The sequence below is a fragment of the Mesoplodon mirus genome (assembly GCF_964341445.2).
Source record: "Mesoplodon mirus genome assembly, chromosome: 5".
Lineage (NCBI taxonomy): Eukaryota > Metazoa > Chordata > Mammalia > Artiodactyla > Ziphiidae > Mesoplodon > Mesoplodon mirus.
The window spans coordinates 108630102-108657852 of NC_138980.1; the positions used below are offsets into that span (position 1 = coordinate 108630102).

Here is a 27751-nt window from a genome sequence, read left to right on the forward strand (position 1 = left end):
TTTTGGTGGGTCCCATTCTTTTGACATTGTCAGATCTAAGTGACAAAAATTATCATTTAAGTTTGTAAAAAAAAATTTCCTGTATTTTATCTAAGTAGGAATCTATTACTTTTGTGGCAGAATGGTGTTTATTGAATTTCTAGAATGCCTGTATCCTGAGGTCCTTTAGTTTTGTACATGGAGAAACTGTGTAATTAATGTTTATGCAAAAACAGGCAGATGGCTAGTGTATACTACAGACTTCGGTAGAGCTTCATCCTTTCACTCATAAGACAAAACCTTAGCTGAAAGTAATAAATCTAACTGTATTGGTAGTAATCTACCTTACCTCCTCTTTGGCTTATTAACTGTACCTTTTTGTTTACTTTATTAATGGTTGCTATGGGGTTTACAATATGCATCTCTACCTTGCTGTAGTTTATCTTCAAATTATACCACTTCAAGTATAATGTGAGAGCCTCATAACATTGCACTTTCATTTCTTCCTATATCTGAGTTTCCATCTGGAATCATTTTCTTTAGCATAAAGAACATTTTATATTATTTCTAGTACCAGTCTGCTGGCAGTTTATTTTCTTGGCTTTTGTTTGTCTGGAAAGGTCTTTATTTTGCCTTCATTTCTGAAGGATATTTTCAGTGTATGTAGAATTCTAAGTATGGGGTATTTTTTTTTTCTTGGGTTACTTTATAGATGTTTCCTCATTTTCTTCTGGTTTGTATTTTTTCTATAGAAAAGTTAGTAGTATTTCTTATCTTTGATGATCTCTATGCAATGTGTTGTCTTCTCTGGCTGCTTTTTGGATTTTCTCTTTATTACTGGTTTTCAGCAATCTGATTATGAATGTGCCTTGAGGTTCTTTTCTTCATTATCTTCTTTGTTGAGCTTCTTGGATATGTGCATTTATAGTTTTTATCAAATCTGAAAATGATCGGCCATTATTTTAAAAAATATTTCTTCTCTCCCCCCTCCCTCCCCCCACCCTATACTCCAATTACATGTATGTTAAGCTGCTTGTTATTGTCCCACTGGTCACTGAAGTTCATTTTTTCAGTTTTTTTTCCTCTCTTTCATTCTGGATAGCTTTTATTGCTCTATCTTTACATTCTCTAATCTGTTCTTCTGCAGTGTTTAATCAGACGTTAAACCTATTCACTGAATTTCTTATTTCAGATGCTCAGAATCTGTATTTTTCAGTTCTGAGCAGTCCCATTTTTGGTTCTTTTTAAAAATCCATTTCTTTTCTCATTATATTTATATTTCCCTTTACATCCTTGAATATTTTTTATAATATATGGTTTAATGTACTTGTCTCCTAATTTCATCATCATCTCTATTATTTCTAGGTCTATTTTTATTGACTGATTTCTCTCCCAGTTATGGATCACTTTTTCCTATTTCTGTGAATGTCTATAGCAATTTGTACTGGATGATGAACATTATGGTGAGTGTCTGGTATTTGTTGTCCGCCTTTAAAGAACATTGAATTTTGTTTCAGCAGCAGTTAGGTTAGGTTTATTGTGGAATAGTTCATTTGTGGATTTGTTTTAAAGCTCAGCTAAGGTAGATCTAGAGTAGCTGTTACTGTAGGGATAGTTTAGCTCTCTTCTGAGAGAGCATTTGACCCTGAGGCATCACTCTTCTTGGGCCACTGCTAAATACCGCTAACTGCTCCGTGAACTCTTTTTACTCTGCTGGTTTCAACTCAAATGTCTCAGAGCCCTATAAAAGCTCTTTGAGGGCTTCCCTGGTGGCGCAGTGGTTGAGAGTTCGCCTGCCGATGCAGGGGACACGGGTTCATGCCCCGGTCCAGGAAGATCCCACATGCCGTGGAGTGGCTAGGCCCATGAGCCATGGCCGCTGAGCCTGCGCGTCCAGAGCCTGTGCTCCGCAACGGGAGAGGCCACAGCAGTGAGAGGCCCGCATACCACAGGAAAAAAAAAAAAAAAAAAAAAAGCTTTTTGAATTGTTCACCTTTAAACTTTTCAGTAGTTTTTTTCCTTAGTAGTTTTCTTACTCTAGCCTGTTGGAAATTTCACCCTATGCATTCACAGCATAACCAAAGACTTACAGGAACTCATATGTAGATTTCTGTTGCTCTTTTTCTGCATAACTCCCTTATCTCTGGTATTATGCCCTGCAAATTCCAGTTACCTCAGTTTCCCTGAGCTCAAATCTCCTTTTCCTTAACTCAGGCCACTGAGTTCTGCCTGGGTTCCTCCTCCCTGGGCCACAGTCCAGAAATTGCCCTCAGGCAGAAAGCCAAGGTGATGATGGGGCTCGTCTCCTTTGTTTTCAGGGACCACAGATCTATATTGCCTGTTTTCCACTGTCTGAAACAGTTTTAATATATTTTATATACTTGTTTATTTGTTAATGGTGAGAGGGCAAATCCAAATGCTAGTAATTTCATTTGGCCAAAATCTAACAATTTATCTTACTTTTATTTGTTGTTGTTGTTTATAATATAGTAGAAACAGGAAGATCGAGGAAACTTCTCTTCCTCTCCCTTCATTGGAGAAGTTATGAAAGAGTATCTCCTGATTTAAGATAGCCCATCTTTCTTAGAATAGTGGTTCCCACAAGAATCCACATCGTTATATTCAATAGACTTGCCCTCTATTTTAGCTCAAAGAAGAACTTTCTTGTTAAATTGTTAAAGCTTTCCATATAGAAAGGTAAATGGAGAGTGATAAAAATAGTATTGTTTTTATTCCTGCCATCATTGTAGGGAATAGTTACCTTGCTTTGAAAAAGGTTAGAGGCAAAGTGTTAATCTACAGTGTAGTTGCTGATATTCTTTTAGTTTCACAAATTCAGAAGACATAGCAAAGGCTACTCTGAGTTTATTAGTCTACCTAATTTTTTTTTGTCCCTAGCCATAGTGTAGTCTTATTCTTTATGTGAGTACTTTTCCTTAGGTAGAGTAAATAATTTATAAGAAATATATTATTTGCATGTACAATATCTGATTTATACCTTGTTTCTTTTTCTGGCTTACTGATATCTATTATTAAACCTTTTATTTTCATGTATTGGTCTGCCTTAGGTGTGTGAGCTATAATGTATTTCCTTGAGTGTGTTAATAAACATCAGCCCAAAGGCATTCAAGAATGTCTGTTTGCCTTTGAGATCATTTTTATAAATGTCTGCTTTAACAGAGTGAGAAGGAAAGAGGAGAAGATCATGAAAAGTTAGTGGGATTCTTTACCTAGATGCCTGACTTAGTGATGCTTTTGTCCTGAGTGCCCGAGTTCAAGAACCATAGAATCATAAGTCTTCTTGTTTTTGAAACATAGATATTGATACTATTAAGAGTAACAGGAAAAATTGGGCTCTAGCATTTCATGCCAAATCATCTTTAAATACCCACTATTGAAACTAAAATTATATAATTTTATGTGGCCAGGAAATGAATCAAAAGCAGTGCTTTTTATAGTGTACATCTCAGAAAAATGCTGGTCAGACTTTTTTTCCCTTTTGGGCTGGGGCAAGGCATACTGTGGAAAGTCTCTATGGGTTCCAGGTATGCTGTTTAGGCCAGGGATTCTTAACCCTATGGGATAGGATTTAGGGCATGGGATCTGTGAACCTCAATGGGATAAAAATTACATCTTTATTTTACTGACCTCTTAGCTAAATTTCTTTTAATTGTAAATATAGGCATAAAAAATAGTAATATTAGCAGTCTTGTGACTTTTTCACAGAAATAACCTGTTTTTATATGATAAAACTATAGTTTTAGATATATCTAAAATGCATTAATGGACTTCCCTGGTGGCACAGTGGTTAAGAATCTGCCTGCCAATGCAGGGGACACAGGTTCTATCCCTGGTCCGGGAGGATCCCACATGCTGCGGAGTAACTAAGCCCGTGAGCCACAACTACTGAGCCTGCGCTCTAGAGCCCATGAGCCACAACTGCTGAGCTCGCGTGCCACAACTACTGAAGCCTGCGTGCCTAGAGCCCGTGCTCCGCAGTGAGAAGCCTGAGCACCATAATGAAGAGTAGGCCTCACTTGCTGCAACTAGTGAAAGCCCGCATGCAGCAATGAAGACCCAACCTAGCCAAAAAAAAAATAAATGAAAATTTTTTTAAAAGTTAAAAAATGAAATGCATTAATAAGAAAGGACATATATTACAATATATCACAAATCTGGTATTTTAAAAAATTTGAACTGTATTCCACTTTAATTGGTTTCCTTTGTAATCCTGTATATTTTAATTTTTTAAAAAGCATTGTCTGAGAAGAGTCCATCGACTTCATCATACACCAAAAGAGCATTCTTTATTTGTTCACACATTTAGAATGTCGAGTTAGGCAGTTAAAATTACTCTCTTTTTACTTTACTTACCTTAAATATCCTCTTTTGTTTCTGTTCTTGCCTGATGGTACTAGGTTACTAATAGGCCTTTAATTTCAGTTTTACATCTCACTCTCTGTTAGCATCTTTATTTATTGACTATGTAACATAGGAGATGGAATATAAGTTCAGAAAACAGATTCTATACTCCAGGGCAGGCAGACTGCCTAGGTTTCAATCAGAACTCTGTGACTTATTTAGCTATGTGACTGTGGGCAAGTTATCTAACCTTTCAGATGCTTTGGTTTCCTCCTTTATAGGGTTGTGAAGATTAAAGGAGTGGAGATTGATGAAAGGAACTTATGTTAGTGTGAGTGTTATGCATATGCCTGCTATTATTACTGTTTATTCAAAAAAATATTTGATTGCCATTATATGAGCTAGGCCCTAGACATTCAGCCCAAGACAGATGCTCCTCTTCCAAAAGCTTAAAGTCTAGTGGCAAAGACAGATCTTGGAAAGGACATTATTAATAATCTGGGCTTCCCTGGTGGCGCAGTGGTTGAGAGTCTGCCTGCTAATGCAGGGGACACGGGTTCGTGCCCCGGTCCAGGAAGATTCCACATGCCACGGAGCGGCTGGGCCCATGAGCCATGGCCGCTGAGCCTGCACGTCTGGAGCCTGTGCTCCGCAACGGGAGAGGCCACAGCAGTTAAGAGGCCCGCGTACTGCAAAAATATAAAATAAAATCTAAGTGTTAGGCTAGAGGAATGCAAGATTCTTAGCTGTGTCTTGAGGATAAATTTGGGACCAGGCAAGGAAGAAGTTGAAGCTGAAGAAGTTGAAGCAAAGAATGGGACAACCATGCCCAGCGAAGTAACATTGTTTGCAAAGGCTCTGAGATGAAAAAGATCATGATACATCTGATAATTTAAAAGGAAGTCAGTGTGGCTACACAATATGGAGAATGAGGAAAGGGAGCCGTATAGGATGATACTTGAGAAGTAGGCAGGGGCCAGATCTGGTAAGGCCATGCTTGATTTAAGGATTGGGGTCCTATCCTTGTAGCACTGGGAAGCTTTAGATTTGCATTTGTAAAGGATATCTGCTAACAGGAGATATGATCTGAAGGAAGATCTGCTCTACATAATAGCAGAAGGAGGCTACAGATGCAATCCAAGAAGAGATAATAACCTGTTGATGGACTAGAATGAACTAGAATGGCAGTAGTAGAGATGAGGCTCTTCCAGAATTAGCTTGAGGGATTTGATGATTGATTGCAAGGGGAGGATGAAGGAGAAGGAGTTAAGACATTTAGGCTTCTGGCTTGAGCAGTTAGGTGCATGGTAGTACCATCTAGGGAGTTGATGAACACACTGGAGGAGGAATAGGTTTGGAGATGTATAGATGGAGTACGTTTGAACATAATGAGTTTGAGGTGCCTGTGAAATCACTAGGAGGAGATATCAGTAGTTAGTTGGATACACTTACAAGCCTGTTGCTCTGATAAGCTATTTAAGAATCTGGCTATTGGGAGGTACGGATGGCTTAGAAAAAGGACTCTTCTTTAGAGCAGGTAAGAGGAAAACGTGAGAACAAGTGATCTGAGGCTGATCTAAATGAAGGACAGCTGAGGATATGGACTAGCACTCCAAGAAATGCTAATGGGAAGTTGGAGGAATGAATTTTATTTCAAAGATATGCTGAAAAGCAGTTTCTTCAAAAGACTTCTTATGAAAAGTTTAGAATGTACCCACCGAGAATGAAGTATAAAAGGTTTTAACGGGAAAAATAAGAATGAGATGGAGATAAAGCTAGTGAAATTTAAGATGTAGTTCTGACTTAAGAGGATATGCACCCAGGGTAATGTGATTTAGTTCTAACTAGACAACTCATTGCCATTCATATCATAGTCTCTTTAATGTAAAGATGCTAGAGGAGCCCTTTTAGGTTTAGCCAAACTGACATTATTGAATAGTATCAAACCTTAATTATTAAGACATTTTACGTTTTTTCTTCCTCCTGCTTTCCTCCTGTCCCTCCCTTCCTTCATCTCTCCCTCCTCTCCTCCCCTCCCTCCATTCCTTTCTAGGAGGGAGCTAAGATGGAATGTAGAGTTAGGATAAATAGGACATTAGGAGGAAAAGGTGTTGTTTTTTAAATAGTTAGGTAACTTACAGGGTGGATCTTTATTTTAAATGATTCTAAGTCCCAAGCTAATAATTATGTGTACATTTAATTTGCATAGGATTTAATAAACAATGCTTAAGGTTGTATGTTTTTCTTAGTGAGTACTTTTGAGAAGCATTAAATATTTTAAAAATTGATTAAACTCCGGTACATACACAGTGGAATACTGTGGCTAGTAAAAAAGAATAAAGAAGACCTCTGTTACTGAGAGAGGGTAGATGATCTGGATTAATTTTCAGATGATAAAGTAACACAGTTATTTAGTCATAAGGAAGAAGGGATAATAAGAATACATTGTGCAACAGTGTACAATACATTATAGTATACTGGCTTTTTTAAGAGAGGGAAATAATACATTTTTGTTTGGTTATATTGGCACTAAGAAACACTGGAAGGATACATGAGAAACTAAATAATAAGATTACCTATGCGGGCAAAGTAAGGGGGAAAACAATGGAGGAGGACAGGGGTGGGAGTGAGACTCCTCAGTATATATTGTGTTATAGTGGTTTCATTTTTAAATCTTGTGAATTTACTTCCAATACAAAAATTAATTTTTAAAACATTGTTTCCCTTTTAAATGTATTACTTATAGATCTGTATAAACTGTAATACCACGTTTGTAAGCACTACCAACTATTTTTCATTAATTCATTGCTCACATGCATCTATAGTGTGGTTGATGGTACAATAAAGTGGGATATAAATCTTGTTTGTAAGGTGGCTACTTCAGTGGGCAAATGAGAATGTGAAATAATCATGATGGAATGCTAAATGTCATAAGAAAAGCACAGAGTCATTGGTGGAATCAGCCAAAACCAGGTAGGAGCTAACATTTGAATTGAATTTCGGGAATTTAGAGAAAAATGAGGGAAGTTAAGAGAATTTTGGATGAGAGATGAACATAGGCACTAACATAGCAAATAGTAGGACTTATTCTAGTGAGTCCTTGATTTTGACAAGCCATAATGGATGAAAGTTATCTCCAAGTATAGCTGTGGTCTTACAGCATTTTGAGAAATTAAAATGTTTTGATGAAAGTAAATTGTTGTTACCTTATTTATCATCTGCCACTTTTCCATTGAAATAACTGTGGAAATAGATGCAGTGTCAGTAGCACCTGCACTAGGAATATGAACAATGTGGGAAATTTTTAAATAATCTTATGTTTTGATATAATTTCACACTCACAGAAAAGTTGCATGATTAAAAAGAACCACGGGGCTTCCCTGGTGGCACAGTGGTTGGGAGTCCGCCTGCCGATGCAGGGGACATGGGTTCGTGCCCTGGTCTGGGAAGATCCCACATGCCGCGGAGCGGCTGGGCCTGTGAGCCATGGCTGCTGAGCCTGTGCTCCACAACAGGAGAGGCCACAACAGTGAGAGGCCCGCGTACCGCATAAAAAAAAAATAAAAAAAAAAACAGAACCACGTATATCATATATTATTATGTAAATTTTCCTGAACCATTTGAGAGTAAGTTAGAAACATTACGGCCTTTTACCACTAATACACTGGTGTATAATACCTAAGGATAAGAACATTCTCTTCATAACTACAAAAGAATGATCAGAATCAGGAAATTTTATATTATATCAATCTACAAGCCATGTTTAAACTTTGCTGATTGTCACATTATGTACTTAATAGCTGATATTTCTCAAGTCCAGAATCAAATCTAGGTTCACGTGTTGCGTGTAGTTGTCGTGTCCCTTTATCTGCTTTTAATTTGGAACCGTTCCTTAGCCTTTTTTTTTTTTGACATTGACTTTTTTTGAGGAGTACAGGACATTTGAAGAATGACCCTCAATTTAGGTTTGTCATTTGTATTCTCATGATTAGATTCAGGTCATGAGTCTTTGACAGTAGTACCTTAGACGTGATCTTTTGTCCTCAACGTATGATATCAAGAATACATGATTTTGGTTTGCTCTAATATTGGTGATGTCTGCCAGGTTATATTATAAAACTACTATATTTTTCTCTTTGTAATTAATAAGTAATTTGGAGGAATATATTTGAGACCATGTTCTTTATGGAACTTCTACCTATTAATTTTAGCATCCATTAATGATTTTCTAACTCCATCATTTCTTCTATATGTATTAGTTGGCACTCTATCTTAAGAAAGATCTTCTTTTTTCCTCTTTCCTTTTTATTTTATTTATTTTTTTGTATCATTGTGGATTCATGGATACTTATTTTACTCAATGGGCTGTATACTCCATTGCTGTCAATATTTTCATGCCTAAATTATGCCAGATTTGGCCAGAGATTCTCATTAAGCAGGTTCTTATTTTCTTTTAACATTTATTCATCACTCTTTCAGCAGTTTCTTTTCTTTTTTTTTTTTTTTTTGTGATACGCAGGCCTCTCACTGTTGTGGCCTCTCCCATTGTGGAGCACAGGCTCTGGACACGCAGTCCCAGCGGCCATGGCTCACAGGCCCAGCCGCTCCACGGCATGTGGGATCTTCCCGGACCGGGGCACGAACCCGTGTCCCCTGCATCGGCAGGTGGACTCTCAACCACTGTGCCACCAGGGAAGCCCATCTTTCAGCAGTTTCTTGCATACAAAATTTTTTTTTTCAGACTTAACTTGTACTTTCTTTGCTTCAGGCCCTGAATCAGCCTTTTCTCCCTGGAAACTTGGTTCCTTCTATGGCGAAGGGCATATAAAACTCAAGCCCCTGAATCAGCCTTATCTCCATTTAGCTCTGGGTATTTTTATTGGAAAAGTTTTTATATATGTATGTAATAAGACACACACAGACACCAAGATCTGTGTATAGGTGGTGGTGTCATTGCTTCTCAGCTGTCAGCAAATATGTATGTGTATCTGTGAGTGCACATGCAGATATATATATTCACAGTTTTTACTCTCTGTAGATAGGTAAATATATAAATAAATAAATATAGATGTATATATGTATGTGTGTATATATAAGTGTATATACGCTCATGTAGATATACAACTATATCCAACTTATCTATGTACATGGATAGGAGATACATATATATATATATGGTAAAAAATAAAAGTGCATACTGATACCAGCTCAATATTTTTTTATTAATCAAATCTCAGTATTAAACCCTGAAGCAGAATAATTAAACCTTACAGAGGAGAGAAACTGTAGTTGATTTCTTTCTACTAAGCTCTTACTATATTCTCCTATATTACAGCCTGTAAACTGAAGGGATATGACTTTTCTTTGAGGTAGCCAAGACTCTGCTATCCCCTACAGTAACATGAAACTGATGCTGAATTACCACTCCTAGCAATGTAAAGTAACTGGGTGATGTTTTGTATCTATATCCGGAGATGTAAAGTTAGCCATAAGGAAGGAGTTGAGACTGGTAGGGTTGTCAAAGTGGTGTACTCTGGGGACTATACTATTTCATTCAGTGTTACTAATGATAAAGGTATTACAGATGCTGATTATCGTGAAGTTCACCATTCATATTTAGATGAGCTAACTTTGGAATCAGGCATGCTGGATTTTAGCTGCGGTATATTTGCATGTCAGTAGTAAACAAAATGTTGTAAAATGCCCCAAATTAAATTATATCCTGTTCATATTAGCCACTCTTTCACCTTAAAACCTGAGAAGACCATGTATATTATATTAAATATTATTATATTAAATTTTTTCTTATTTTATATTAAATATTCTAATCTGAAATTTATGGGACCAAGAAATCTCCAGAAAGAATTGGGAGGGTAAATGGATAGTCAGCCAAGTTACAGGATTTTCTTCTAGGCCTGTTTCTGCTAATTCAATAATGAAAACTTAGAAAAAGTTAAAAACCAAAAAAATTTGTTGAGCACCTTATTCCACTTGCTTTAGTTTGAATTATAATCAAAAATACCATAGTCTTCATTCTCAAGGAACATACATTAATACATTAAGTAGAGGAAGTAAGACTAAAAGGAATATAATAAGCAGAAGATTAAAAGCCGGTAAATAATTATTTGCTGAATAGACTCCTGTTGACAGAGGAAATATTTTAGGGGGAAGGTTTATGAAGATAGTGTGCTTTAAGGTGATTTTTTTTTTAGGATGACTATAATTGAAGAGCCAGAGGTACAAAAACATTAGATAAGAGAACTAATATTTAGAGACCTTAAAATAAGTATCATTTTAAATGGTTAAAAACATAAGAAAAGAAAAATAACATATAACAAAGATTAGAACAATATAAAAAGAAAGCATAGATTAAATAATACCCAAGAAAATGTACAGACATCAAAATACAGTCAATAAAGTTAAAAATTCAGTGGACTAAGTTAAATAACAGATTAGACACAGCTGAAGGGAGAATTAGAATCCCAGAAGGTAGACCTAAGAAAATTACTCAGTATGTAGCCCTGAGAGATAAAAAGGGATGGAAAATATGAAGGTGGGCTTATAATAGGGAGAGTAAAACAAGAATGTCTGGCATGTATCTAGTAGGAGTTCCACAAGAAGAGAATGAGAGTGAGGAAATATTTGAAGAAGTACTATCTGTGAATTGATCTGAATTGGTGAAAGGTTCAAGAAGTACACTGAGTCCTCAGGAAGCTTGATAAGACTTAATCTATACCTAGACATTATAGTAAATCTACAGCATATCAGAGACATAGGGAAAGATCACAAAAGAAAACAGAGGATGAAGTCTGATTACTTACAACCACAGTAAAACTGACAGCAGAAATATTAACAATAACCATGGAAACCAGAAGACACCAGAGAAAATATCTATTGTTCTAGAACTTTATGCCCAAGTAAAACTATCATTCAGTGTTAGGTCCAGATAGAGATATTTTCAGACAAAAAACTGACAGTTTACTTTTTCCTAAAGAACTAATGAAGAAGAAAACTGAAGTAATGAGAGTGAAAGAGATGTACCCCAAAAGGAATGCTGAGCAAATGAATTGATTATCACGTAGGAAGTCAAAACAAACTTTACCTAAATAAAGCAAAATAATCACACACACACACACAAAAGGTACAAATCAAGGGAAAAAATATATCTTATACAAATAGTATGTAAGATGAGTTAAAAAGATGGGTTAAAGCTCTTTCAAGTCGAACTATTCAAGAGGAAAAGAAAATTTATTAATTTTAGACTTTGATATGTCAAATATTCATGTTAAAGCTATAAAGATGCCACTAGAGGAATAGAACTAGAATATGTAGCTTTTATCCAGAAAGGCAGGAGTAAAGAAAAGTTAATCTATTAAAAGATAGGAAAAGAAAAAAACATATAAAAAGCAAGGTAAGTAGAAGGTACAAAGTACAATGAAAAGTTAAATCTAAATTCAGTAATCACAATGAATTAAATAAACTTGCCAGTTAAAAGATGGTCAGCATGAATTAAAAAAAAAGTTTGTATGTGATTTATAAAATACTTATCTAAAATATAAGACCGGGCTTCCCTGGTGGCACAGTGGTTAAGAATCTGCCTGCCAACGTAGGGGACACGGGTTTGAGCCGTGATCCGGGAAGATCCCACGTGCCGCGGAGCAGCTAAGCCTGTGCACCACAACTACTGAGCCTGCTCTCTAGAGCCCACGAGCCACAACTACTGAGCCCATGTGCCACAGCTACTGAAGCCTGCGTGCCTAAAGCCTGTGCTCCCCAACAAAAGAAACCCCTGCTCACCACAACTAGAGAAAGCATGCAAGCAACAATGAAAACCCAGTGCAGCCAAATATAAAATATATAAATTTAAAAAAATAAAATAAAAATATGAGAGCATGTTAAAGTAGAAAGTAAACTGTATGCATACAGGTTTTTAAAAATATTAAAAGTAGATATTTTGCAAAGTGGTTATTTACTGTTTGAGCATTAATATTTTCTATTTTTATTAAGCTATAATAATTGTAAATTTTCCAGTTTTGTTTAAAAATGGAAAAAAATCTATAATATTAAATTTAATATGTAAATCTCATCTACTTATTAACTTTTAATACTCGTAGAAGTACTACATTGTCCTTGCTGGTATAATACTAAATGATTCTGTTGAGCCATGAATTGCTCTGCCCTGAAGGTAAAAATTACACTGCTTTGGAGATAAACATGTTTTAAATCAAGTAATTGCTCAGAGCTAAAATCTCCTACTACTTGCACTTTGTTTAGAGATGAAATGAGTAAGACTGGTTTCTTAAAAGCCATGGCGTTTTAAAAGTGCTATTTGTATCAATGTGAAGTGAAACAGATAATCTTAACGAAGACTGTTTTAAATGCAAAAGTCTGTTTCCAAAATTATTATTAAACTTCTAATATAGTAAAAACTCATAATATCAACTTTTTTTACATTTGTGATACATTTGTAAGTCAGACTGCCTGTATTGACTCCGCTTGGCTTATTTGTGAAATCAGAGCTTCCTAAGCAAATGAGTAGTGTTAAAAGGAGTTGCTTAGGTAAAACTAAACTGTTTTCAACTGTTCTGAGTATCTATTTAATACAGAAATCATATACATAATTGTTTTGAGCAGAGGAGAACTAAGAAAACTGTCACTTCACTGTACTAATTACAAATCACTTAATTTTATTCCATCAATTAGAACTAGATTTATCCTAGGTAACAATTTATTAACCTAAGTCTCTTTAAAAGTTGTTCCTTTTAAAATCTTTTATAGTTCATATTTTACTAATTCAGGTTGGTAGTCTATTGAGTCTGTTTTCTGAGACTTTCTTTGATTACGGGCATAAAATGTCATAGATATACTTAAATCTTTGAGAGTATTTCTTTCGGTTCAGTTCATCCACACTTATACTCCAAATCACAGTACTCTTAACATTTAGTTGTCCTCTCCAGAGGTGGATGTTACTCAGGATTTATGGATGTTGTTGTTTTGTGCCTTGGCCTAAAGTTCTTACTCTTCTGATGGGCCCAATACAGAAATTTTTATCTTACCATTAATAAAGTTGAGAAATGAAAATTGTTATTGCTGTGAATCAATGAGGTCAAACTTAATTTCTTACTAACGAGAGGGTTTTCTTCAGAGTAAGAAAGAACAGAAGCTTGGCCATTTAATAGTAAAGTTAACTTTGTATTTTTATTTAATTAAGATATTTATGTTAATTTCTTTCATTTCTCCAGTCATATTTCTTGTCATATGTCCCACTTTATTTCTCAAATCCAGTCGCAAAAAGGTCTAAAGTACCTTCTGTGAAGCTTCTTAGTTTCATTACCCACCTCCTTAAATTATAATCTGCCAGAATAATTTCAGTGCTTTTGCAGGAATAAAGGGTTAGCTTTATTGTTAGCTTCTTATTTAATTAATGACGAGATATAATGCAGAAATGCATGAGATACATGATAAGCACATAACAACTGCTCAATAAATGTCAAATTTATTGCAGGGTGAGTATACCCCTTCTGTTGGAAGTACTCCATTGAGAATTAATTTTTATCAGACTTCATTTTCCTTCTTCCCACTGTCTATTTCTTTGATCGCCCTTGCTCTTTCTGTTAAAATTTTCTTTAATTCCTAGGTAGAGAAATCCTGAGCTAAAAAAAAGTCTAGTTTGACTCCAGTTTGTAGAAGGCATTATTCTGTTGTTAGTCAAGGGATCTATTTCATGAATATATAATCTCACAATTATTTCCCTGTGTCTTCCATTGTGGATTCATTTAAATTTAGCTATATGGCTACTTCTTAGGAATCAAAAGAAATCCAGAGAAATTATCAGGTGTAGTAATTTTTTTTCCTTTCCAGTTTTTCTTTCAAATAATACTATACTACTTCATGGGTAGTGTGAGTACCTTATAACAGAGTATTCTCAGCTTCTCCCTCCCATAGCTTATAATCTTGCTGTCATTCGTTTTTCTTTTCTATAAGCTATAATCACCAAAAACATCGCTGCTATTATTTTCAACAAACTGTTGTCTGTTAGGTCAATTAAGAATAAGAAAAGGGACTTCCCTGGTGGCGCAGTGGTTGAGAATCTGCCTGCCAATGCAGGGGACATGGGTTCAAGCCCTGGTCTGGGAAGATCCTACATGCCACAGAGCAACTAAGCCTGTGCACCACAACTATCGAGCCTGTGCTCTAGAGCCCGCGAGCTGCAACTACTGAGCCCACATGCCACAACGACTGAAGCCTGCACACCTAGAGCCCATGCTCCGCAAACAAGAGAAGCCACTGCAATGAGAAGCCCGTGTACTGCAACCAAGAGTAGCCCCTGCTTGCCGCAACTAGAGAAAGCCTGCATGCAGCAACGAAGACCCAATGCAGCCATAAATAAATAAATAAATTTATTTATTTATTTATTTATTTAAAAAAGAATAAGAAAAAAGTTAAAAATTATTTTACCTTAATTTATTCCTCTCTAACACTCTTCCTTTCTTTATGTACATCCAAATTTCTGACCTATATAATTTTCCTTCTCTGTGAATAATTTATTTTAACATTTCTTGTGGTAGATCTACTTGCAAAAATTCCCTCAATTTTTGATTGAGAAGATCTTTATTTCTCACCTTTGAAGGATAAGTTCACTGGATATAGAATTACAGATTGGTGGATTTTTTCTTCAATACTTTGAATATTTCAATCTGCTCTCTTCTTACGTGCGTGATTCCTAAGAGAAGTCTGATATAATTCTTATTTTATTTTCCTCTCTAGGTAAAGTCTTCCACATCCCTCACTCCCCCAGATCTCTCCATACTGCCAGTCTGGATTCTTTGTGTTTGGCTTTGTGCAGTTTTAATATGATATGGCCAGGTGTAGTTTTGGTATTTATCCTGCTTGGAGTTCTTTGGATCACCTGGATCTGTGGTTTTGTGTCTGTCATTGATTTTGGAATATTCTCAGCTATTATTATGTCAAATTGTTCCTCTGTTCTTTTCTCTTTCTTCTCTTTCTGGTATTACTATTATGCATATGTTAAAACTGTTGTAATTGCCCTATAATTCTCAGATATTCTGTTCCATCTTTTCATTTTTTCCTTTCCTCTTTGCATTACAGTTTTGAAAGTGTGTACTGTTACATCTTGAAACTCTTTGATTCTTTTCTTGGCCATATCTAGTCTACTGATGAGCCCATCAAAGGCATTCTTCATTTTCATTACAGTGTTTTTGATATAGCATTTTCTTTTGATTCTTCCTTAGAGTTTTCATCTCTCACCTTATGTACTCATCTGTTCTTTTATGTTGTCAACTTTTTCAATAAATCCTTTGGCATATTACTTATTGTTTTAAATTCCAATTCTGAGAATTCCAAATTTTCTGATGCTTGATTTGTCTCTTCGGGTTCTTTCTTTTTGCCTTTTAGTGTGCCTGGTAATTTTTTGTTGAAAGCTAGACATGTTGTATTGGGTAAAAGGAACTTTGGTAGATGGGTCTTTAGTGTGAAGTTTTATGTTTATCTGGCTAGGAGTTAGTCTGTGTCTACTATTTGCTGTAGCTCTTGTGGCCAAGGCTAAAATTTCCTCTTAGGTCCTTGTTTTTGTTTTCCCTGTTGTCTTTAAGTGTTCCTGGAGACTTTAAATAGGGGTGAGCCTTGCAGTTCTTTTAGCTGTATCTCATTCCTTGTTATTTTATAGGAGCCCTATTGCTATGGTGGTAATGTGAGGAAGGGTGGGAGGAAACCTTCTATAGTCCTATGATTAGGTCTCAGTCTTTTAGTGAACCTTTTGCTTCCCCTGTGTCAGTTACACTCTGGTGAAATAGTTTTCCTTGTGGGAAGGCCTTATTAAGGAGAACAGAGTTCAGTAGTATTTCAAAATGGTTACTTTCCTCTTCCCCTGCTGGAAGCAGGTGAGGATTTTTCTCTAATCTCCACAGTGAGAACCTAGTGAGGCTCATGGAGGTAAAACTCATAGAAGTTTGGGGAATCCTTCTTTAAGGCTGAGGCCCCTCATAATTTTCATTCTTAAGCTAGTATTCATATTGAACCTCCAGAAATTGATCAGTTATAGTTGAAAGTGTTCCTACCCCAGGACTGGCTTCAGCCAACACTTCTGCGGCTGCGCTTTTGTTACCAGTAAGTCCTTATCCTCTGTATCTGCCTGGCTGTCTCTCCAGTTTTCGGGGAAGCAGTTTGCCCTGTGACCTCAAATATCCAATAGATCTAAGAAGAGTCATTGGTTTTCAGTTTGTTCAGCTTTTTTCTTTTTGTGAGGATAGGAGTGACTACTTCCAGGCTCTTCATATTTCAGAACAGAAACCAGAAGTTCCTGTGTTTCTTATTAGAATGATTTCACTTTAGCTCAGTCTTATTAGTCTCTTAAGCCTTTTCTTTTCATTTAGGAACTTCAGTGGAAACAATGTTTCTAGTGAATATTTGAACATAAATTACATTTGGGCGAGATACTTTTTTTCATCTAATTTTTTTCAAAATTATCTTTTCATTTATTGACTTTTCTAAATGCAGACTGCAGTCCTCCTCAAGCTGTAAGGCTATGAATCCTTGATGCTTTCTTTCTAAGCCTCAATTCAGCAGTTAGAAAGATTTTTAAAAAATCTGAAGCACTTATCTCCCTCAAAGGACGTAGACAGAATGAACAGTGAAGAGAATTTGTATACTGTTTTAAAGTACCTTCAATGCACCAGACACTATCCTGTATGGATACACAGAAATGTAGAGGTAGGATACCTAAATTTTAGTGTTTTCAGGCTAGTCAGGTAACAAGACAGGTGAATAATATCAAACTCATATGCTTCAGGCATGTGCAAAGAAGCACAGAGTTGGGACATTTTGTCTTACCTTGGAGGGTTGGGATGAGGCAGGAAAAAGTCACCTAAAGCAGCTGACATGTGATCTATCTCTTGGAGGATGACTAGGGTGTAGGAGAACATTCCAGCAGAGAAAACTGCCTACAAGTTAGATGGTTTAGTTTATGGTTGCTTTTCTTCTGCAGTCAGGACTTTGAGAACAAGGGAAATTGGGCAAGTTAGGTAGTGTCTTTCCAACTCTATTCGATGTATGGTTTTATTAGAACAGATACTTGCTCTATAATGTTTTTCACAGTCAAATGTAAGCAATGTTTGAATTGTTTTGTATTATATTGCAGTATGAAATTGAGAATTAACTGCAATATGTATTTCATATTGATATAAGGTATAACCTGATAAAATACTTTTTTAATTCTCAAATTATATCTTGTAAATATTTTGCATGGTGGTAGAATTCATTTCAGTTTAAGTTTGCTTGGTTTTATTGTTTCTTTAAATGTAAGGATATTTTATGATTTCATAGAAGGAAATTTTTAGAAATGATAACCCACTCATTTTAGCTAATCTCATTTAGTTAAACCATTTCTCTTGAAGTGGTAACCCATTATATAACTTCATGTATATTTTTAGACTTATACATATATTTACTCTTTCAGGTTTATGGTACTGCTACTTTCTGGTGAAGGTATAATGAACATAATTTAAAATTCTACATAAAATATAGGAATACTATTCAATTAATAACTAGTAGATTATCGCCTAGTTCTAGTTTAGTGTTGTAGCTTTTGAAATTACTATTACCAGACAATATAAAGCTGTTCTATCATACATCTAATGTACTGTTTCTAAAATGAATAAATATGTATACAGAGAAGGAGGGACTTTGGACTTCTTAGAGAAAGCAGGATAGAGAATCTTATTTTAGATGACAGAAGACAGCACCAAAGTGATCTTAATTTTTCTAAAAAAAAATCATCTGATCTTGTTTCATATTAAAATTTGACTTTTAATTATGTTGCTGCTAAAATTATTCTCTGAGATACTGTGCATAGATGATTCAAGATATTTTTGAAACACTCCTTAAAATGACCATTAAAGCCTATTAAATCATCACTTTTACTCCAGACATCTCTTTCTTCACTTGCTTTGCTTTCTTTAATAGTGTATTCGTTTTCTGTTGCTGCTGTAACAAATTACCATAAATTTAGTGGCTTAAAACAACACAAATATATTATCCTACAGTTCTTGAGGTCAGAAGTTCAGTATGAGTGCCACCAGACTAAAATCAAGGTGTTGGACAGGCTGTTCCTTTCTGGAGTCTTTAGGGGGAGAATCCATTTACTGCTTCTTTGAGTTGTTGGCAGAATTCAGTTCCTTGCAAGTATAGCACCTAGGTCTTGTTTTCTTACTGGCTATAATCTGAGGATTATGCCACCTTTTAAAGGCTCATTGTCTGCTTCCTCCATCTTCAAAACCAGCAATGGCCTGTCGAGGCCTTCTCACTTTGCATCTTTCTGACATACTGTTCTGTAATCTTTTACTTATAAGGATTTATATGATTAAGTTGGGCCCACTCAGATAATCCAGGGTAATATCTCCATCTTGGGTTCTTAACCTTAATCATATCTGCAAAGTCCCTTTTACTATGTAACGTAACATATTAACAGGTTAACAGGAGTTAGGATGTAGACATCTTTGGGGAGCCATGTTTCTGCCTAATATAACCGGTAGTACTAACTGGTGCCTGGCTTTGCTGGATCAGTTTTCCTTTTCTGTTTAGAATACCTCTGACTTTTCCCTCTTGGATTCATGGAATACAAAAGAAGTGTTAGGATTCAGCAGAGTCGTGATAGTACTATATTAGATATAATACCTATAGGGAAATTATAGGGAAAAGAGAATTCTAGAAATACTGAAAAAAAAGGAAAATATGCTTACAGAGTATTGCTTTGTAAAATAGAAAGTCCTTGTGTATTTTTGTGAGTTTATATTAACTATTTCGAATCCTTAGTATTAAGGTCCATAGTTATTCAGTACACAACAGCAGGAAATAAACCAGTAAAGAGCCTCTTAATTTAGTATGAAAATATTCCAAGATAGATATTCAGAACAATAAATTTTAATAATTTATGTGAATTTTGATAATGGACAACATTGCATTTTAATATGTTATTTCTTTCCTACTTAGATCATCACAAAGTATGTATACGATCTCCTGGAAAAGGACTGTAATTTGAAAAAAATATCTATTCCAGTAAGTCCAATTTTTAAAAAATATTTATAGTTCCAAATAAAGTAGTTTTCAATTCAGAAGAAAACTTTTGTTTTAGGTTAACTGTGATAAGTTTAAATGTTAAGATCCTAGTGTTTTGATATTGATAAAGATAATATTAAATTCCTGTCATTATATCTCATCTCATTGTGCACAATGGTTCTTAAAAAGTAATATTCTTCAGTGTAAAGAAAAACTGATTTCCAGTCTTTTTTGAAAATGATGACACAAAAGGACTACCCTTTCCTCTACCTTTTCTCGTTTCATTGATATAATTTATTTTTACTTATTTATTTGAAGTAAACCAGTGTTCCTTTTCTTGCATTAGACATTCACCATCGCTTTAATTATTTCTTGATTTTTTTAAATTATACGTTTTATTTCTGTGTTATTTCCTCTGCACATCCCCAGATTCACTCCTGGTGCTTCGTGTTTCATAACACTACTCACCTCTTTTTTGGTAGAACACTTTTTTGAAGTTTTGCACATATTGCCATTTTAGAATGAAAAAGTTTGAGATTTGTTCTGCAATTCAGCTTCTCAAAAGAACTTTTTTGTTTTTAATGGAAAACATGAAATTTTAACTGTTTAAATGAAGAAATAGTAACCTTATGTGTGTAATGATGGTAGACTAGATGATCTTTAAGGTCCCTGACAACTCTCTGATTTTACAATCTATATGAATCTCCAAGACTTCATGAAAGTAATTTATTTAAGGCACAAAACTTTGAATATTGATAATTTTGTTTACATGAAATTTTGCATGAAATTTTAAAGTTCTTTGGGCAGTGTTATTCTACTATGAATTGGAGGGTTTGAGGATTTTTTAATGCTATCCATCCTCCCAAATTGATTCCATAGGTTGATTTTTTTTTAAAAGAAATCTATTTTATATTTAATTTTCTATAGGCAACCTCAAGTACTAGGTCACATTGTTAATCATTTATTCATTCATTCAATAAATATTTATTTTAGGGTACCAGGTACTGTTCCAAGTGCTAGTGGCATAGCAGTGAATAAAATATTCAGTATTATTCCACGTAATGACTAGGTCAACCCTTGTTTTTTTGGAAGCTTTCCTTCCTTTTGAATTATGTGAAAACCAAGACTTTAGTATCTTTTTGGGAGTGAATATAAAAGTCTTTTTTGGATTCAAATCTCTTTTAGTTTTGACTTTAGGTCTAGTGTCTTACTCTATTCAAACTATATATTGAATTTTGTCTTCTAGAAAGTTAAGGTAGAATTTTGTCTCTTTGTCCAGTCTTCTTTTTTTGTTAATTCTGTTTCTTTCGAAGTTTCTGAAGAATGATATTTAAAGAGCCTTAGGTTAATTCATTGTTACAGCACAATTAATATTGAGTCCTTTAACTCTGTAATACTTCTAGTTCCATGGAACCTTTAAACTCACTTTAATTCCCTAGATTTCTAGAACAAATTACAAGATAATTGGCCATATCTCTCATGTTATATGATTGACTTTCATTAATTTTCTTTATAGAAAGCCTGAGATTAGATTTAGAAGGACTTCAATTATTTTCCTCTTTTTTTAAATTTAGACTATAAAGTTATACAGAGGGAGCTTTACATTATATGAGACCTATAACAACCTTCATGTCCATTTTTGGTTAGTAAAGATTCCCTAATTTTATAAACATTAAAGAAACAAGAAAATCTTTATTTTAGGAAGTTTATCTCTCCTTAGATTATCATTACATATTTTATACAGTTGTGAATTTTTCTTCCCTAAGTATTAGTTTTCTCCTGAGTTCTCTTAAATCCCAAAGCTAGCAGTGAGAGTGGGGTTTTGTTGTTGTTCAGAGTCCTTTTTTTTTTTACTACAGGAATACCACCAAACTTTTTTTTTTCCTGATGATAAACTAAGTTTTAGTGTTACAGTTGAAATATTTAGCAAGGAAAGAAAAACTTTTTTTTTTTTAAATGACAGCACTTCGTGGAAGTCCATGATTTGACAGATCATGATCATGTCTCATGTTTACTCTCTACCTCACATAAATAGGTACAAAATATTCTCCATTTTAGTATCTCACACTTGTGTAGAATACTGGACACATGAATTTAACTTGACTACAGATTTGCATTCAATTTATTCAATCATATTTAAATAAATATCAAAATTAGTGATTTTCATAAGTATCCCAAAGTGAATTGTTAATTGCTAAAAATTGTTTGGTGCAGTCTCACTGACCAATTGGCCTTTGAGGTTGATTTGTCTCTAACCTGAGGTGGTACACTGGAATGACCTTTATGTGTATTCCTTAATGAAAGCTCATCTTAGTAAATTACCATTGTTTGAAGATAAATGGCCTTGCCACAACCATTTCAAAACTTAAGTTAATGAAGGAAAAATTATTTTATTCATATAGATATTTTTCTATTTTAAATTAGCACTAACTTTACACAGAGTAAATTATAGCCACCAGCTGCAGAGTTACAGTTCTGCATTATATTGAGATGAATATGTCAATGACCAGCTTAAATACTGTTCTTATTCCTTAATCATTAATACCATTACATTGTTCATTTTCATTTTTTTTTCCTTAAATACTCTGACGTTCTGATATTTTCAAAGTCAGCATATCTGGATGTTCAAGTAAAACATTTATTCATTTGTTCATGGCTGCCTTGACTTGTAGCCCCTTAAAAAATTCTTGAACAGTGGTATAATATAAAAAAACACGTTTATCTTCAGAAAATAAGTACTTTTCCAGCTTTAAAGTGATTACTGTGGAATTTAAAATGCCAACCTTCCATTGCTTAAAAAATTGACTCAGGTGCTTGGTAACAGGGGACTTAGTATGATGGAAAAAAGAAACAGTGATCAGCACCTGCTGGAAAGTCTATAGCTAGGGGTTTTTTCATTAAGATAAACAGATGTCCATTTCCATACATTCCAGAATCCATTAAGGCCTCACTGACTTTAAGAGGCTCTTTTATTTGTGCATATTTAGACATACTTTTTGGTAAATGAATGACTGGAAACCTCTGTAGCCTCTTTTTTATTTTTCACTGACAGCTTTGCTTTTTAATTTTTTCTTTTGTTCTTATTACCATTTTCTTTTTTTAAGCCATTTTAACTGAATGATTCATCTGCTGTCATATAATGTTTCTAGGTAAAAGGGAGTTTTTCTTCTCAGAGTTGGCTTTCGTCTGTCTCCCATCCACTTTTCTTCCTCTATGACTTTAGTCCTATCCATTGTCATCATAGTAATTTGTTTATTCTAGACGTCACATGCAAGTGAAGCTAATGTGGTAGTGTTATACTTCATACTTCTTTTACTGCATATTTAATTACTACTAATAAAGATACAGATATGCCATTTTAATTCTAAGCATTGTGTAGTTCTTTTAAAATTCTTTGTAGTCATGCATTCATTTAATCTTCCATTTGTGCTTTCTGAACCAGGCAAGTATTGTAAGCAGTTAAGAGGACGCATTATTTAGTTAAATGCCTTTTATCTAAAGGAATTCACTAGTGATGCTTGATAAGATTCTTTATTCCAAAAGTTCATTCATTCTTATATAAATGAGTGCCTACAATGTGCCAGCCTTTCTTCTAGGCATTGGGAATGTAGCTGGAGACAAATAAAGGTCTATGCCTTCCTGGACTTACATTCTAGTGGAAGGAGCAGATGGTAAATAATAGAATATTATTAAAAGCATATTAGATTGTGTTATGTGCTATGGAGGAACATAAAACAGAGAATGGGACTAGGGAATTCTTGGGGAAGTGTTTAAATGGGGTGGTCAGAGAAGGCTTCACTGGGAAGGTAGTATTTTTTTCTTAAGCCCTGTGGCCGTGCTCTTCTTGCTGAAATAATTACCTTTTGTGCTCTGTTTACACAACTGGCTAAGCATCCATTACTGACACCAATCTGATTGTTTTAGAAATAGAGAAATTAAAATTTTTTTTTTTTGTCTCAGGAGTAGTGACTGGGAATATTTGGAATCCAAGGCATTTTTTGGTATTGAGTTTTTTTCTTTCTTATTTTGGTAATTTTATGAATCTATATTGTTGATGAAGTGAAGTGCTATTGCATTACCCAGCATGTGGATTGACTTTCTCTATTTGAGGAGGTGTTTATTACCAGCTGTCAAGATTTTAACTTGGCTCTGACCTGGTTGCACAAAGGCTGCCATTCCTAGTTACTTGCCACTGCTGATGTGGAATACCACTCAGTGCATGCCATGGCATATGTAATAAGAGGTTGGGAAGTTATCCCTTTCTAAAAGTCTTTTGAATCTTTCAGATCTAAATCATACATCATCTAGTTTAAACCTAACTATTAAGTGTAATCAAAATAACTAAGAATATTCACTTTTCATACCATAAATAACTAGTACATAAAATAAGTTTATCAAAGTATACAAATAATATTCCTTCATAAAATAATTGTTATATAATCCTGTGTTCATACTCTGAATGAAATTTCAAAGTCCATTTACACAGAACAGTTGGTGTTTGAATTTTTAAATAGTTCCCTCTCCTACTGTTGTTAAAAGCTTAGTAGTTTTCCTTGCTAATATATGGTTTCCCAATATGTGTATTCTCCAGCTGGGTTTTTCTGTTTTTTATTTTAGGTGGAGCATATTTCTATTATAACTTATAGGCTTAATAGCTGTGTGACCTCAGGCGAGTTATTTAAACTCTCTAGGCCTCAACTTCTTCATCTATAAATGAATATAATAATAGTGTGACCTTAACAGAAATAATATTTTAAAAACATTTAGCATAGTATCTAGATCATAGGAAGCACTTAAAAATTAGTTATTCTTATTTATAATGATAATATAATACTAAATATACAATAATAATGGAGAAAGACATATTTCCAGTATTCTTTTTTCATGTTTTTATATGTTTAAATTACTATCATGTCTTTTTTTGCTCCTCTACTTTATATATAATTATCAATCTCTAATGAAAATTTTATTTTAAAGCTTTTTTACTTCTATAATTCTGTAATAGTCATTCTATAATTTATAGTAACCATTAGTTGTTTTCTCGTTTGTGTCTATACCTGATCAGAAAACATTTATTTATTATTTAATTTTTTTTAATTACAGGTAGATGCCACTGAGAGTGAACCAAAGAGTTTTATCTTTATGAGTGAGGATGCTTTGACAAATCCACAGAAACTGATGGTTTTAATTCATGGTAGTGGTGTTGTGAGGGCAGGTCAGTGGGCTAGAAGGCTTATTATAAATGAAGATCTGGACAGTGGCACACAGATACCTTTTATTAAGAGAGCTATGGATGTAAGTGCAATTTCCTTTATTTTTTTTGGCATTTTATAGCTCTGTTTTAGTATGTGTTATAAATTATTTTATCATGTCTTTTAAAAAGTCTTTCCTAAACATAGTCTTATCTTTAAATTGTTATTATTTATTTTATTTGTAGTGAAAGATTATTCTGTATTATTTTGCCTTTACAACAAGAGCAAAAAGGCATCTTAAGTATACAAAGATTTAGATAAAATCTTTGAAATGAGCATTTTCAGTTCTAAATTTTTTCATTTCTTATTACATGAACTATCACTTAAATTATCAAATACTTATCAATATTATTGAAAATACTTCTGAAAAAAATCATGACTGCTTTTATAAATCTCTGCCTACCTGATTTAGTGAAGTTAGAAACTAAAGGAATTCTACTACCTTTAAATTAATATCTTATTCTTAAAAAAAAAAAAGTTGGAATAACTCAGTGTTTTTTTGTCATTAAAAAATAAAAACAAAAAACAACTCTTTAGAGCCCACAAATGTAATGCTTTAAGAATAAGACAAAGACATACAAAATGGTAAATTGCAGTATTTACTGAATTACTTAATTCTTACTTGAATTTCAGCTTTTTAGAAATTGGTGTTTTAAAATTGTGTTCAAGGTTTTCTTTCCTGTAGTGGTGAAATTTCTTTTTCTGACCTAGCTTTGTTACATCTTAATATTTGGCGACTTGTTTTACTGTCTCATTCTTAAGTTCTGCAATGAATAGTTAAATTTTGCAAGGTTGGTTTTCTTTCACATATAAGCAGAGATTTTCTTCAGAAAAAAAAAAAAGGTAAAGTGACATCTTTACTTATAAAAGGTTAATATAATAACGGAAAGTTGTCATGTATGCTTTATAAGAGCTACATTATTACATTTTTGTAATTAAAAGTGGAAAGAAATTATTTGATACACTTATGATTGCAAAGGTCAAAGATATGTTTCCTACTTTGTTAACTCTGAAATGATAAGATTAAAGATCAGCCCAGCTCCTAAAGAATATTTTGTTAATAGATTTTGAGGCCCTTAGAATGCTGCAAGTAGAATTTCATAGGTGAATTGTATATATTTTTGTTTCAGTCTTCATGGATGTGCAAAGAACACAAAGATTACTTTTGATTGGTTGCAAACTTCGATAGTGTGTTTTTTGGTAGAATTTAAGTAACTAAAATAAATTTATTTAAACTGTTTCATATTTTAGGTTATGAATAGTGAAATGAACTTACTCTCTGTCACATTAGTTTGTGGTTAGAACAGATGCTGTTGATGTATTTTAAGAACTTTACATGTGAAATGTGATCACAATTTGGTGAATATTTGAACATACAATTTAGTAAAGAAAATCAGATGTTTGTACAAACACGTGCTTGGTGAGATACTTTATGTAAATTATATTGTCTGTGCTACTAGATCAACTAAGCCTTTCCCATTCTAGAATATTTTATTGTTGTATAGGGTTTTTTGAAGTATAGGGGAGTATAGGGGTATAGAGTATAGAGTATAGGGGAAGCCATCCCAAATACCTTTGAACAATCTGTTGAGATCCTAAACAAGAGGGAGGAGGTTTATCAGTAACATTAGAATAGTCAGTCATTTTGCCCTTTTAAGTAGGAATAGTGTTTGGGGGATAACAGCATTTCATTGCCTTGCCGTTTTTGTGCTTTTCTCAGTCAGAGCAGCTCAGGGTTCCTTGAAATAAAGCAGCTGATTTCTAAGTTCTTTAGTATTTAGTGTATGTTGTGTACTTTGAAAAGTTTAGTTTATATACTTTATTCTCGATTTTATTAACTTTATTCTGGTAACTTTCTACATGGTGAACATTTAAAAATGGATATCTCTTTTTAATTCAGATAAAGTGATTTTATTACTTTGGCTTTACTTTTTCATGGTGTTTCTCTGGTAATTCTTCAAGGGCTGCTCTGTGCTTGTGTGTGGCTGGAGGGTGCGGAGTCAGGTGGGGGAAAGGATGGTATTTTAGGAAGCAGGAAGAGGAAGACTAACAGGGAAAAAGAAGTTGTTTCATTCTTTTTAATCAGATTACTCCTACATGTTTTTATTTTCTGGACTTTTTTCTAAAATTGTATTTAAAGAAATGTTTCCATAGTTTACAAAGGGCTGGGAGCCACTACTCTGTTTTCCATGGTCTGTCCATTTTCATATCACAACTGCAGTAAATTCTGATATTTTTCAGGCCAGACAAGATTATCTCAACTCAGTGTTGTTAATAATATTTATGCTATATTCCTTGCAGGTTTTTAGTATAAGATTAAAGGTCCTAAAATAGGAGTTATATCATGGTTAGGTTAAAACTTTTTTCCAACACTAGAACCCTGCCTCTACTGGACTGTTTTGTAAAAAAACCAAAACTTGTGTTTGAATCTGTGGAGCCACTTTGGTTGAAGCTGAAGTGAAGATTGGAACCATTCTCACAACAGCCCCTGAGATTTCTTCCCTGACCCTGGGGCTCCATAGATGACAGTTTAAAAACTACAGATACTCTAATCCTTGCAGTTTAGATACTTAAGAACTTTATTATTAAAAATGTATTAAGATTTCTTGTTGGAGAAATAGTACATATCAGATAAATGCCCACAGTGCTTCTCAGGAGGCCATAGCTAATATTTTCAGTGCTTAACAATCTTAATTGCATAATATATTAATTGGAGTAAGAAATAGTATATCATATAGCCAAGTACTAATTATTCAGTGTCTGATTGTGCAGTTTGAGATTTTCTCATACTTATTTCTTCTTTGATCTTTTCAGGCATTTTAGTTGATCTCTATAAAAAGGGCAAGGAAAATAGGTGACAATTCATTTCATTATTCATTGCAGGGGTGGTACAGGGGTACAAAATTTAAGGGGTCAGTCACTCTCATGACGTGCAGTCCTTGTAGGACCCTGAGAGTGAGTGCCTCCTTAAATTTTGCACCGTAGACACGTCACCGATCTCTCCCTATCCAGGCTTTGACTGACTGAGATGTATATGCTGTCAAAAAGTTTTATGGGGAGCAGTTTGGAAGCCCCTGGTCCCTAAA

General features: G+C 34.3%; 1 protein-coding gene across 8 annotated transcripts in view; it reads left to right on the forward strand.

Annotated features, from left to right (window-relative positions):
- Positions 1-27751, forward strand: part of ARB2A (ARB2 cotranscriptional regulator A) — a 455970-nt gene that overhangs the window by 83056 nt on the left and 345163 nt on the right. For 5 of the 8 annotated variants that reach the window (XM_082623477.1, XM_082623472.1, XM_082623473.1 and 2 more), the window contains 2 exons: positions 19348-19413; positions 24517-24708. The exons of 1 other annotated variant lie outside the window; for it this stretch is intronic. In XM_082623477.1, the coding sequence (XP_082479603.1) occupies positions 19348-19413; positions 24517-24708 (258 nt within the window). The remainder of the gene's footprint in view (positions 1-19347; positions 19414-24516; positions 24709-27751) is intronic. 2 more of the 8 variants (XM_082623475.1, XM_082623479.1) reach the window with 1 other exon arrangement.